General features: G+C 42.9%; 1 protein-coding gene across 6 annotated transcripts in view; it reads right to left on the bottom strand.

Moving 5' to 3' along the window:
* NRXN3 (neurexin 3) overlaps window positions 1-9,729 on the bottom strand; it is a 1,124,854-nt gene extending 1,115,125 nt beyond the window's left edge. For 4 of the 6 annotated variants that reach the window (XM_032593428.1, XM_030319691.1, XM_030319688.1 and 1 more), the window contains exons 1-2: window positions 9,432-9,729; window positions 3,400-3,561 (exon numbers count right to left, since the gene is read on the bottom strand). In XM_032593428.1, the coding sequence (XP_032449319.1) occupies window positions 3,400-3,501 (102 nt within the window). In that variant the 5' untranslated portion in view covers window positions 3,502-3,561; window positions 9,432-9,729. Of the gene's footprint in view, window positions 1-3,399; window positions 3,562-9,431 lie in introns of those variants that run through there. The other 2 variants (XM_032593426.1, XM_032593427.1) reach the window with 1 other exon arrangement.
* Window positions 9,730-12,090: the final 2,361 nt, after the last annotated feature.

Here is a 12,090-nt window from a genome sequence, read left to right as displayed (position 1 = left end):
CGAAGTCCTTTAACCATGCCCCCACATTTTGAAGAAAATGATATATAAAAGCACCCATCTCAGTGTAAGGGAACACAGAGCCATAAATGGCAAATGGAAGACAGAAAAAGGAATAAAGAGATAGGAAAAAGGGGCTGGACACTGTTCTACTAAGGATACATAATTAAAGTCAGTATGTGGGATTTATCACGGAGAGAAATACCAACACAGCTAGAAGCTTCTGCTCTTTACTAAATTGTCAAATACCAACAAAAGTAGAAGAATTTCCCAGACCTTCCCTACAAAAAAGTTAACTGCAATGATTAACTGGAAAGACAGACTATGCCAGGACTATATTAGACCCAAAGTTATCTGTTTAAAACACTTGGACGAGGGATGCCTGGGTGGCTCTGTCAGATGAGCATCTGACTCTTGATTTCAGCTCAGGTCATGATCCCAGAGTTGTGGGATTGAGCCCTGCCTCGGGCTCTGTGTTGAGTGTGGAGCCTGCTTAAGATTCTTTCTCTCTCTCTCTCTCTCTCTCTCCCTCCCTCCCTCCCTCCCTCTGCCCCTCCCCCCTGCTTGCACTCTCTCTCCCTCTCAAATAAAATTCTAAAAAACACTCAGATGAATGAGAAAGCTTCCCAAGTCCCTTAGACATACTACAATACTGTGTATGTAATGAAGAGATGTTGGTAAAAGTTAATGAAGTTCTAAATTTTATATACCATTTACCCCAGTGTGGGTTGGACTTTCTTTTTTCTGACTTGATCTGGATTTCAATGCAGACTTATGCTGCTAGCTATGTATATATTTTTACTACCAATTACTGCTATTTCTGTTATTGACACTGTTTTTCAGAACTGTCTTTAATTTTTAAACTATTAAGGGACACTTTGCACAGACTTTTGAAGCTTTCTGCTCTCTATCTGGGCAGCATGTGTGCATGTGTGCACATGAAGATTTTATTTGCTTAAGGTTTCACATAGATGAAGCCATCAGAGATACCTTTATGTTTTTATGAGGCTTGTTTCAAAATGTTCACGAGCATCATTCCTGATTGATAATTTGCAGACGGGAAACTGCTCCTTTGTCTCAAAATAAACAATTGAGAGATGGTTCAATATCATTGTGTGCAAGGGAAAATGAGTTCTAGAGGCCACCCCTAGATCCTATCCAGGAGAAACTCCACACTTAGGGCTGTTTCACTACAAAAATGAATGAGCTCCCCACAGCAATCAATGCCTCATTCATTCCTGAGCCACGTACATGGTAGCAGAACGTTCCTATCTATCTTTGACGAGAGTGCAATTCCAATGTGTGTGATTTAACGGTTTTTAAGAGCCTTTCAGGGTTCATTAGACGCTGAGTAATGCATACCTTTATTCTATCCACACGGGAGTAACTGCTAGGGAAGAAGTGTCTATGTCCACTGCAATCCCATCAGGAATGACTACTGGTGTCCCTATAGCCAGCAGAAGCCTAGATTACATCCAGCAGAAGGAGGAAAACACTTTGTGGGTTCTCTTCTGTAACCTGTCCTTCAGACCAAGTACAATACAGAGCCGTAACTGGATTTTTCCCTCCTTTGTCATGTCTCTCCTTTCTACCCTTTTCTCTCAATTCACACGTTTACTGCACCAAAGCCCAGCTCAAACAGCAATTCTTCTCTGAAACAGACTTCCACCTAAAATGTATCTGTTTCGGGGCGCCTGGGTGGCGCAGTCGGTTAAGCGTCCGACTTCAGCCAGGTCACGATCTCGCGGTCCGTGAGTTCGAGCCCCGCGTCAGGCTCTGGGCTGATGGCTCAGAGCCTGGAGCCTGTTTCCGATTCTGTGTCTCCCTCTCTCTCTGCCCCTCCCCCGTTCATGCTCTGTCTCTCTCTGTCCCAAAAATAAATAAACGTTGAAAAAAAAAATTAAAAAAAAAAAAAATAAAAAAAAATAAAAAATAAAATGTATCTGTTTCCTCTACTCAATTAGAACATCCAGTGTGGCACTGAATACACAGTGTCCTGAGTTCACTTACAGATCTCCTCTCCCTTCCTAGATTATGAAGCCTTCAAGCATGGAAACCAGAGCCACTTAAGTCAGTTACAATATAAAAAAGGTACCGAATTTTGTATCCACTCAGTAAATAGTTACTATGCAGCTACAGTACTCCAGCACAGTGGACACGGCTCCTTTCTCCACATGGCTCACAGCTGAGTGGCATGACTGAAGGAATTTGCAATGCCATCTCATCTATAACCGACGCTCAACAAATTTCAAATAACCATAAGAAGAAGAAAACACGTGCCCTGAGAGGAGTCCCATAACAGGTCACAAGGGATCTTTATCTACAAGAAAGAACACTGTTAGCTTCTCGAGGAATTTCCCCAGGGAAGTGGTATAGCTATCTCAGGCAATCAGGCTTAGCTTAGATTAAACAAAAATGTGCAGTGAACTGCTCTGATGACACAGTGTTCTGAAAGAACTCTACCAAATCAAGTCTGATTCTTTTTGCCTCAACAATTGACCTTAGAGATTGAACTTACACTTGACTGAAGCTCCTCTGCTCTCAGACAGAGGTCTCAACACATCAGCTACAATAGTAATAAATGAGTAATGGCAAAGCCCCACTGCTTTCTCACAGCTGCTAGCTTTCAGGGGGGGAAAAAAAAGAAAAAAGAAGAGGAAAAACCAGTCTTCCGAGCCTTAATGTTACATTCTGAAAATTTTCCTTCATCTCAGATAATGAGACTCTTGGGAACACCAAGCTTGGCAAAGGTAAAATAATACATATGTTATGTTTTAGACAAGACCTACAACCACAAATGGAGCCACTCGGAGCTACAGCTTGGCTTCGTACCTGCCAAGTCAAAAATACGAAATCAAACGTTACGTGTGTCTAATTCTTGTGATATCAAAGAACTAGACCTTCGTCTGTGTTTTTTCATTTAATTCACAGAGCATGTGGGATGCCTGGGTGGCTCAGTGAGTTGAGCGTCTAATTCTTGATTTCCATTCAGGTCAAGATCCCAGGGTTGTGGTATCGAGCCCCACATCAGGCTCCATGCTGAGCATGGAGCCTGCTTAAGATTTTCTCTCCCCCCAACCGCCTCCTCCCCCACTCGTACATGCTCTCTCTAAAAATAATGATAATAATTATTATTATTATGTATAAAGCACAGCTACCTGTGGGATACAATTCCCCAGTACTCAGACGAGAAAACAGAACCACAAAGCATGTAAGTGGCAAACCCAAGGTCATGCAATCAATCAGCTTAAGCGGGAACCAAAACCTAGGACCTCTACTTTCAAGTCCAGAGTCTTCTTGGTAAAACCTATGGCTTCAAAGAATGCACTAAGTACAGAGCCCCTCACTGACCTGGGAATTTCATTTCCTCTTGGGACACTAAAGAGATTGTGTGACCTTTACCTCTTTAAGGCAGCCCATAAAGTTGTTGCTGACGGGTGAGCCTGGCAAGTCAGCGGTACTTGGGCTTCCTCCCACGTAGAAGAAGTCATCCGAGCCCAGCATGGTGTAGTCCTCCTGAGTGTAGCCCGTTGTGGTAAGAATGCCATCCACAGAGATTGTCACCTGGTGGAGGGACATAGGGACAAAAGAAATCCCAACAATGACTTTATAGTCCAATCAAAATCCGGCGGCTTCCCCTACCTGTGGCATCGCTTTCATTAAGATTTTGGTGAAGTATGTTTTTCTAATTTGGTTTGATTTTGGTATATGCAGCCAAGTTCCATTTTCTGGTCTGCCTTCCCTGCGACCCAAGCCTCCTGTATTCCTGTGCAGACTCCCGGGGGACTTTGGTGGAATTGCCAAGATGGGCAACTTGCTTTACCCGCTGTGCTCTTTATTCAGTCAGGCTAGAAAATGGAACTATCCTCAGACGACATCACTTGTCTCAGTTCATTGGTAAAATTTTCATTTATTTTTTGAATGATTATTATTTATGGTGGTAGTGAAAAACAGCAAAGGAGACATTTGACAATGGGTTTGTTAGGGTTGGTCTTTGGTTGTGGATGGTTTTTTCCTTTTTTCTTTTCTTTTTCTTTTCTTTCGTATTCACTTCTTTTGGGGCTCACACCACGCTGACAAACATGCATTCGGGAAGGGAAGGAGAAGGGTTTCGATTTCGATGTGTCATGGGTGATACATGCCATGGACGACCCCAGGACACGAACCCCTGCCCTCCCTTAGCTGCCATCACCACCACCAAGAGAAGAAATGACCCAAACCAAGAAGGCAACTCTAACAAAAAGAAAGGAATATGAGGCATACTAACCAAAATGAAAATAATAATAATAATGCCCACAGGGAAGAAATAGCACCCACACACCCAACATCCATGAAAGGAGCAGAAGGCAGAGAGAAAAGATGGGGCCTCAAAGCGTGCACACACCATACGCTGACACACCCATGCGAAAACCATCAGGAGCCAAGAGAAAAGGTGGAAGAAAAAGGGGAGGGAAGTGGGCAGGGGTGAGGAGAACCAAAGGGAAGAGTCAAAATCCACTTCACACGTGCATGCACTGAAGAAACCGGAACACAAGATGGAAATAAACACAAAACAAAACAAAACACTGGAAACTACAGGGTCATCTTTCCCCTGCCTGCCACCTCCCTCACTAAAAAAAAGAAAAGAAAAAGTCCAAACCCAACCCCAAAATATATGAAGGATGAGAGGAGAATGAAGAAGAGTGGAGACAAAAATAAAGAGAGGGAAGAGAGTGGAATTGGGCTGATGATTGGCAGGTTGTTAGTAATGAGGAGGAAAATGGGGGGGGGGGGGCAAATTCTGATGCTGATGGGGAAATCCACGAGACAGGAACATGCCATGCAGAGTCTGTATGGAGGACACACTGGCAGAGCTCCCTATGGCCACGGTGGGGAGTAAGGTGAAAGCAGGGAAAACAAGAAGAGAGAAGTAAGAGTACTTTCCTCCCCAGATCACCTGCGGCAGGGCAGCCGTGGCCACACCAAAGGGAAGGAAAAAAGGGATTAAGGAGGAGGGAAGTGGGGAAAGAAAGGAGCGAGAGTGAGAGGGATAGAAGACAGAGAAGAAAGTCCTCAATAGAAATCCTCTTGTCTCTAGTCTGTAACTTCAAAGTTGCAAAATAACAAAACAAAAGAAAACAAATTTAGCTAAATGGAGAATCTTTCTTTAAAAAATTTTTTTTAGGAAAAAAAAAATGACAAACTAGAGAAAAGGAAACTGTCCCAACCAAACTCATCCAAATACCATTTCCAAGACTGGCACGTCCCCTTCCTTTTTTTTTTTTTTTTTTTTACAACAAAAAAAAAAAGACTTGCATTTAATTCAACAACAACAAAAAAATTTAAAAGAAGAAGAAACAAGTCTAAGGAGGATAAAAGGGGGTTTTGGGGAGGAAAAGGGGGGCAACACACGGCAAACCCAAAAAAAGAGACAATAAGAATGATATCTACCAGACAATGTAGTTTGTTTACCATAGCGTGTCCGATGCCTGAGTGCTTTGCGGAAAAGGGGGAAGAAAGGAAATTAAAAATTGTGAACAGAACGATTGTTAATTAAAAAAACTAAAAACAAAGATGAGTCGTTAGGGTGTTAGTACATTAGTTGGTTAGTAAAATGACACATTGCATGAATGATCTTGTGTTAGTTTTTCAAAAAAAAGGCACCCGACACAGAAAAAGAGAGTGGGGAAGACAATGAGACCAGGACTCTATGGAAAACCTTGGCAGCCAGGGCACAGCTAGGAAAGGAGCTGCAGTCCACCTTGTCACGTAACCCCCCCTTCTTCCAAATATCACTCAGACCACACCTCACCCCGGTTAGAATTAGCACCATACTTACTTTCCAAGAGCTCTTCTGAATGAACACCCTTTCCCTTCCCACCCTCTAGCACATACACAGTCCACCTATCCTGAAAGAAAATACCCCTAAAGTTTACTATTTCAACACGTAGGTAGATAGTTAGAGCTCAAATACCAATGCGCTGGGCACTTTTTTAATATATATATATATATATATCTGACTCAGACTATTTGCATGAATGATTACGACTTTCAGTAGAACGACAACAACAACAACAACAACAAAAAAAAAAACAGAAAGCATTTACAGGTCACATCTAGCATAGGAAGGCTACAACTCTAGCTCACTCTGGGTTTCCACGGGCAATTAAAGACCCATGACACTCTTGATTTTGTGTGGATGTGTGCAACAGGAGAGGGACATCCTCCTCTTTCCTTTCTTCTTCGTTTATAATTAACTGTACTGTTGGAGTGCATAAAAATAGTTGGGAGTCTTCTTTACTACCCAATGCAGTTATTATTTTGTTTTCTTTGCCAGAATGCTTCCCGTTGGAATGGCTCTACCCCCATTCTCCTTTAGAAAATGCTTTTCAAGCTCTGAAGCAATTTCTCCTACGGATAGCAGAGAGGACTGGCAGGTTAAACACGATTAAAGAAGCCCTACAATTAGTCTCCGCTTTCTATTTTCAAATATTCAAATGCCAGCACACCCTGAGCTGGGTGCGAGGCCGGACAGCTGGAACACTGGAAGACTGGTAACCCCAGTTTTGTGTTCATGGTTTGACTAATGTGGCATTACAGGTAAAGCAATTCACATGAGGGCCATGTTCAAGGTCGGATTTTAAAACAAAACTGAAAACAAACCCAAAGAAACGCATCACTACCTTGTCCCTAATCCCAGTTACAGTTTGGAATAGGCAATCCACATTCCTTCTTTCAAGTAGAACTCCCAGTGAAGTACCTGCCTTTGATCCTGACTCGGCTCAAAGGTAGGATCATGAGTATATGACCAAGAAGGAAGAAATGGGCAAAGTTCTGCTCCATTTAGTAATGAATACTCCAGGAAAGTCCAAGTAAGCATTCCTCAGATGAATTTTTGCCACAGAAGCCATTCAACCTTACCAAAAAGGTAGATGAGACAGTCATAAGCTTGTTATCAAATATTTATGAAGCAATTTACAGTTTAATTGAAATAGACAGGGGCTTCCAACCCCTTCAAATGTATCCTACAGAACTAAAAAAGATGTTATAAATGTATTCTTAATGGGCAAAATAATCATCTTAGATGATTCAGCACGGAAAGGATTTGCAAAATCCACTCTGGTTTTCTGAGATTTCCCTCTCTTTCAATAAATTGCATTTAGATGCAAAATTCAGTCAGGATTTCAATGAAGTCCAATTTTGGGCGCACTCTCTCTATGAGATTCATTTTCCTTCTGCCAAGAAATGCCCCAACACCCTAGGGCCTCTGTAGCCTTGTCCAGAACTGAGAGCTCTACTTAGCTGCATCGCCGGTGACAGACAGACACAGTCACCTTCACGACAGACTACTCAGATTGTAAATCGTGCGCATGTCACAGTGAGTCTAGCACCCAGACCATGGAGGAGCTCATAATCCTTATGGAACATAAGGTGCTTTGCATATTTAGCCACCACATACGGCTGGGGAGGATTATAATCACCATTCACAAATGGAAACTGTGGTGTGGAAAGGTGAAATGGCTTGTCCAAGGGCACTTAGGGAGTTGGGTCTTAGAACATGGAAGAGAAACCCTCCAGGGTTGCTTTCCTCTGCTTGCTGACTGAAACAGCACAACCAATGTTTGAATAACACTTTAGTTTATCCCCCGCTCAGTTTATAGGACGGAACTGGGGCCCAATTCTATTTTAGAGAAATGTTTTCAGTAGAAATAAAAGTGAGCCTTTCTCCAGCTAATTGGAATCATTCTGGAATGGCAAGGAAGTGTATGGAGTGGGAGAGAATCAGAGAGACAGGCTGACTGGTAAGAACCACAACCCGACCCTGCTCCCCAGTACATGGAAATTCTCCCCTCTGCTGACTAAAGGGTGTTACCATGTACCTGCCAGTCAAAACTGGCAAAAAGGTTATATTTTATTTTTTGGTCTAGTCTCTACAACTCAAATACATCACACCCTTAAATGTTGGCAAATGGAAATTCGACTTGGGCCCTCTTGACAGCTGAGCTGTGTAAGCATGTATGGTGGATTATTAAAGAAAACATCAGCAACTGGACTGTTTGGTCTTAGAAGAAAAACAGAACAGTGATTCAAAATGTCCAATCCATAGGTATTAAGATGAGTGGGGGCTCTAAGTCTTGGGTTATTTGGTAACGTCACAGCAGACAGAATAGAGATGCCTTCTTCAACATGTGTTAAGTGTTAAACGGGCAGTTTTGAATACTGTGTGTTCCCAGCGTGTGTGAGCCTTCTCCATTCACATAATAGTATTAAAGAGTTACACTTTTATCAAATGGAAAACATATGCAAACACCTGTCAGTTCTTACGCTTTCCTATTTACATTAGAAGGCACTGAATCAATCATATTGCAGAAGAAAATTTGATAAGCGCTTTCTGGAAATTTGCATAATGTTTTCTGATTAATAAAGGCTGAATGCTATCTAACTGGGTTTAATGACTAATTCACAAGGAGAAACACCAAGTGAAAATAGCAACCTGGAAAAGGCGGTGTCAGCACAGACCTGGACTTTCACAGGACTTTTTCTGGACTTTTTCTCTTCACTGATGTGGCCTGATTGAGGTGTTAATATTATTACTGTTGTGACTATTATTATTAGTTATGAAACTGAAAACCACTTCACTTGGCTAAGGCTTTCTGAGATGTTGTCACCTGACGGAGTCGCCTGCTCAGAATCAGCAAGCGATGGGAGTTCTCAAGCACGAACAGAACCAGGAAAGGCTGCTCCAAAGTTGACATTTTTATTTGGGTCCTTCCACTTTCCAGGCCTCCCAGTCAACTGAAGAGTCTCGGAGGTAGAGACAGGGGCAATAAAGTAGGAGCGGCACACCAAGGAACAGAGAAACAGAGGAATTCAGAAAGATTCCAGCTAATTCATTCGAAGGCTAGAGGTTAACATAACAATGGGGCAGGGAGGGGGGTGAAAGTGGAGATGGGGTGGTAAATTAAAAGGAGGAGAAAAAGGAAGACTTTCTGGAAGGAATTAAAATCATGGCATCATGACAATGGCTAACTTAATTAAAAAGAAAAACATATATTCAAAAAATGAGGAAAATCTAGCAAGCTGCAGAAACAAAACGCTGTCCCTAATTGAATTTAACAATACAAGATTTCAATGTAATTAAGAAAATGATAAAAACCAAAGCAGAATAAAAGGAATGAAAGTACTTTTAACTTTTATTATCTATACAACTGAATTTTCTTCTGGACAAAAAAAAAAAAAAAAAAAAAACAAGCACAGTAGAGAACTGAAGTATGAGAAGAAACATATTTTCATCATTTTCCTTGTGGAACTGCAGAGACTGGGATAATGTTAGACTTCGATAAATCCAAACCTGTTTCTACACCCTTCTCCAGCTCATCCAGCACCTGCTTCACAAACCTCCTCCCCAGCTACCTAAGAGGAGCCTCCAGGCACCCTCTCCCCTCAGCCATTACCTGCCGAAGGTTGCGTGTCACTTTGACATCGTGCCAGGCGTTGTCGTTGAATTTTCCATTCACTGGCTCCACAATGGCCTCAAAGGCCCCGGACCCCAGGTTAATGACCAAGGAGACCGCGCCATCCTTCAGAGCCAGGTTGACATAGTCAGCCGACTTGCCCGTGTGCAGGATGAGCCCATTCCGCTGCCAGGTCTTAAAGGAGAGGGTGATTTCATCACTGCTGCTCTGGATCGGGTTCTGAGACAGGTCGTAGCACAGGTACTCAGAGCCTCGGAACGTGGCCACGTTCTCCTCTCGAGCTGCAGGAAAAGGAAAGAGGAAAGCAGTCAACACTTGACTGGCATGAGTCAGACGTACGCGAATACCAAAGAGAACACATCCCCCAGGGCACTGCCCCTGCCAGTGAGCCGAGGGCAGCACAAGCTCCCTCCAACTCTTCCACCACCAAACCTGTGTCTAAGTACCACGGAAACCGCTAGAGACAGTAACTGCAAAAAAGCTACGTCTCCTCACAGGGGTAGAAGACCAGCACAACGGTACAGGAGAGCTTGCTGCCTTTCCTTCACATTTTCTCAGAGGAAAACCCGGAGGGAAATTTTATGCTACGTGGTAAAGTGAGGCTTACATTGCTTTTGCTTCAATGATGGCTTTTCAATGCTTATGCCAGAGCTGGTTTAGAATGGATAATTAACTCTTCTGACAAAGGGTTCTTTAGCTCTAGGTACCTTTTATTGACCAATAACTAGAAATCAATTACCCTGAAAGATCTGTCTCTAATTTCCATCCATCAATAATAACCCAGCTAACTTTGGTTTCCATGGTAGAGTCCTGAGCCCAGGGGAATGTGACAGGGTTACTAAATAGGAGGTTGAACCAGAAAAAAAGGTGATCAAGCAGATGAAGAAAAAGGGATAGAATGAAATTTGGTAATATGCTTTGACAAGACAGCAATAGCTCCCTTAGACACAAAGGGATCTCTGCTCCAGGGGTCTCTGATTTACATGGCCCTTGTTGGACCATCCTAGAGAACATCTTTCCCCCATAGGACTAGGGGTCTGCAGGGCCAAGACAGCATTCCAGTGAAGCACACGCTCTCTTTCAGAGCCATACACTGGGATCCTCTAGTTTCCCACCCGGAGAGCCCAAGGCCTGTTTCCAGGACTTGTGCAGACCTCATTCCTGGACTCGTTTTCCAATAGCAAATCATGCACTGGTGTGCATACCTTAAGATCTGAAGGCTAGCAATGGGGGACCCTCTTCAGGGCTTTGGGCAGAGCTTGGCCACATGGGCATCCATGCACATTTATACGAGAGCCCTTGTGGATACAGGGAGGAGCCAAAGGTAGAAAGAGGAGGGGGACAGGCCACAGGCTGACAACCAGAGGGGCTGGTTCTCCCTGTGCCAGCAACTCCCAGTGCAGAATGCTGAGGAATCCATAAATTCTAAGTGTGCACCTGGCTTACCACATAGTTTCAAAGGTATATTTGTCAAGATAAGAGGATAAAACAAGTTTTATTTTTATTTGTTGATGTAATTTACAATTTCAACACACACTCTATGGCCTTCCTTGTTGTGTTCTTCTGCCAAGCCTACCTCATCCCAGGGTTGGCCAAAAGCTATCAAAAGCACATCATTAATGAAAGGAAATGGGCAAGAAAAGGTTGGACATGCAGTTTCCCGTTCAAGAATGGGGGCTACCAAATAAAGTAGAGCACATTCTATTTTCTCTTCTAGAACCACACTTCAGCCTTAGTAACCAAAGTCCATTCTACTTCAGCTTAGCTCCTTATCAACCATCACAGGCAGCCCTTGCTAAGTCACTTAGGTAAAATAAACATATTCTCATCATGAGGTAAGAGCTGAGGTCATCTTATGGGAGAGATGACCACCCACTACATACTATATTAAACTGATCATAGCATCAAAAGACATCATTAAAACATGAACCCCAACTTCATACTCCAGAGAGTTAAAGATCAGGTTTGCCCTGTGTATTCCAGAGGATCGCAATGATATGTGTCTACCTGCATATTCCTTTTTGCACGCACCCATACGCACACACACCACCACCACATTAGTATAAGCAAGAAGACCTGTTCACCTATAAATGACCACAATGTCTCCTACACACGAATAAGTAGCAAGTACTACTTGGCACATAAGCCATGTCTAATGCATTTTACCAAACAGAGCCAAAAAAATAAAATCATGGAGCAGCAATTTGATACCATCTGTATGTTTGAAACAGATCTGTCCACGCCCTAGTGCCCTGTCTACTGTCATGATCTCTCCTCTCATTTCTGAAGAAACGGCTTTGTCAAAATGCAACTGGATGAGCCTTTGTTTCGTACACCAGGAGGTAAGCCTGTCTCGAGGAAAAGACAGCAAATCAAATGCAGTTATCACCACCAAACTCTTCTCCTATGGATGCAAATGTGCACGGAGCCAACTACTATGCCTGTCCTTGGCACCACATGGGGTATATTAACGGGTGTCTTCTATACACATTTAAGTTCTACCTTATGTGCCCACTGAACTGAGATAAATGAACAAGGAAATGAGTGCCTCTAAAAAGATGCTTAATCATTGAGTACCCCTCAAAGGGGAAAGGCTTGACTGAGAACACTAAGGCACCAGGATATCATTTGATGTGCT

This window comes from Lynx canadensis, chromosome B3 (assembly GCF_007474595.2).
Source record: "Lynx canadensis isolate LIC74 chromosome B3, mLynCan4.pri.v2, whole genome shotgun sequence".
Lineage (NCBI taxonomy): Eukaryota > Metazoa > Chordata > Mammalia > Carnivora > Felidae > Lynx > Lynx canadensis.
This window is presented reverse-complemented; position numbering and strand designations above follow the sequence as displayed.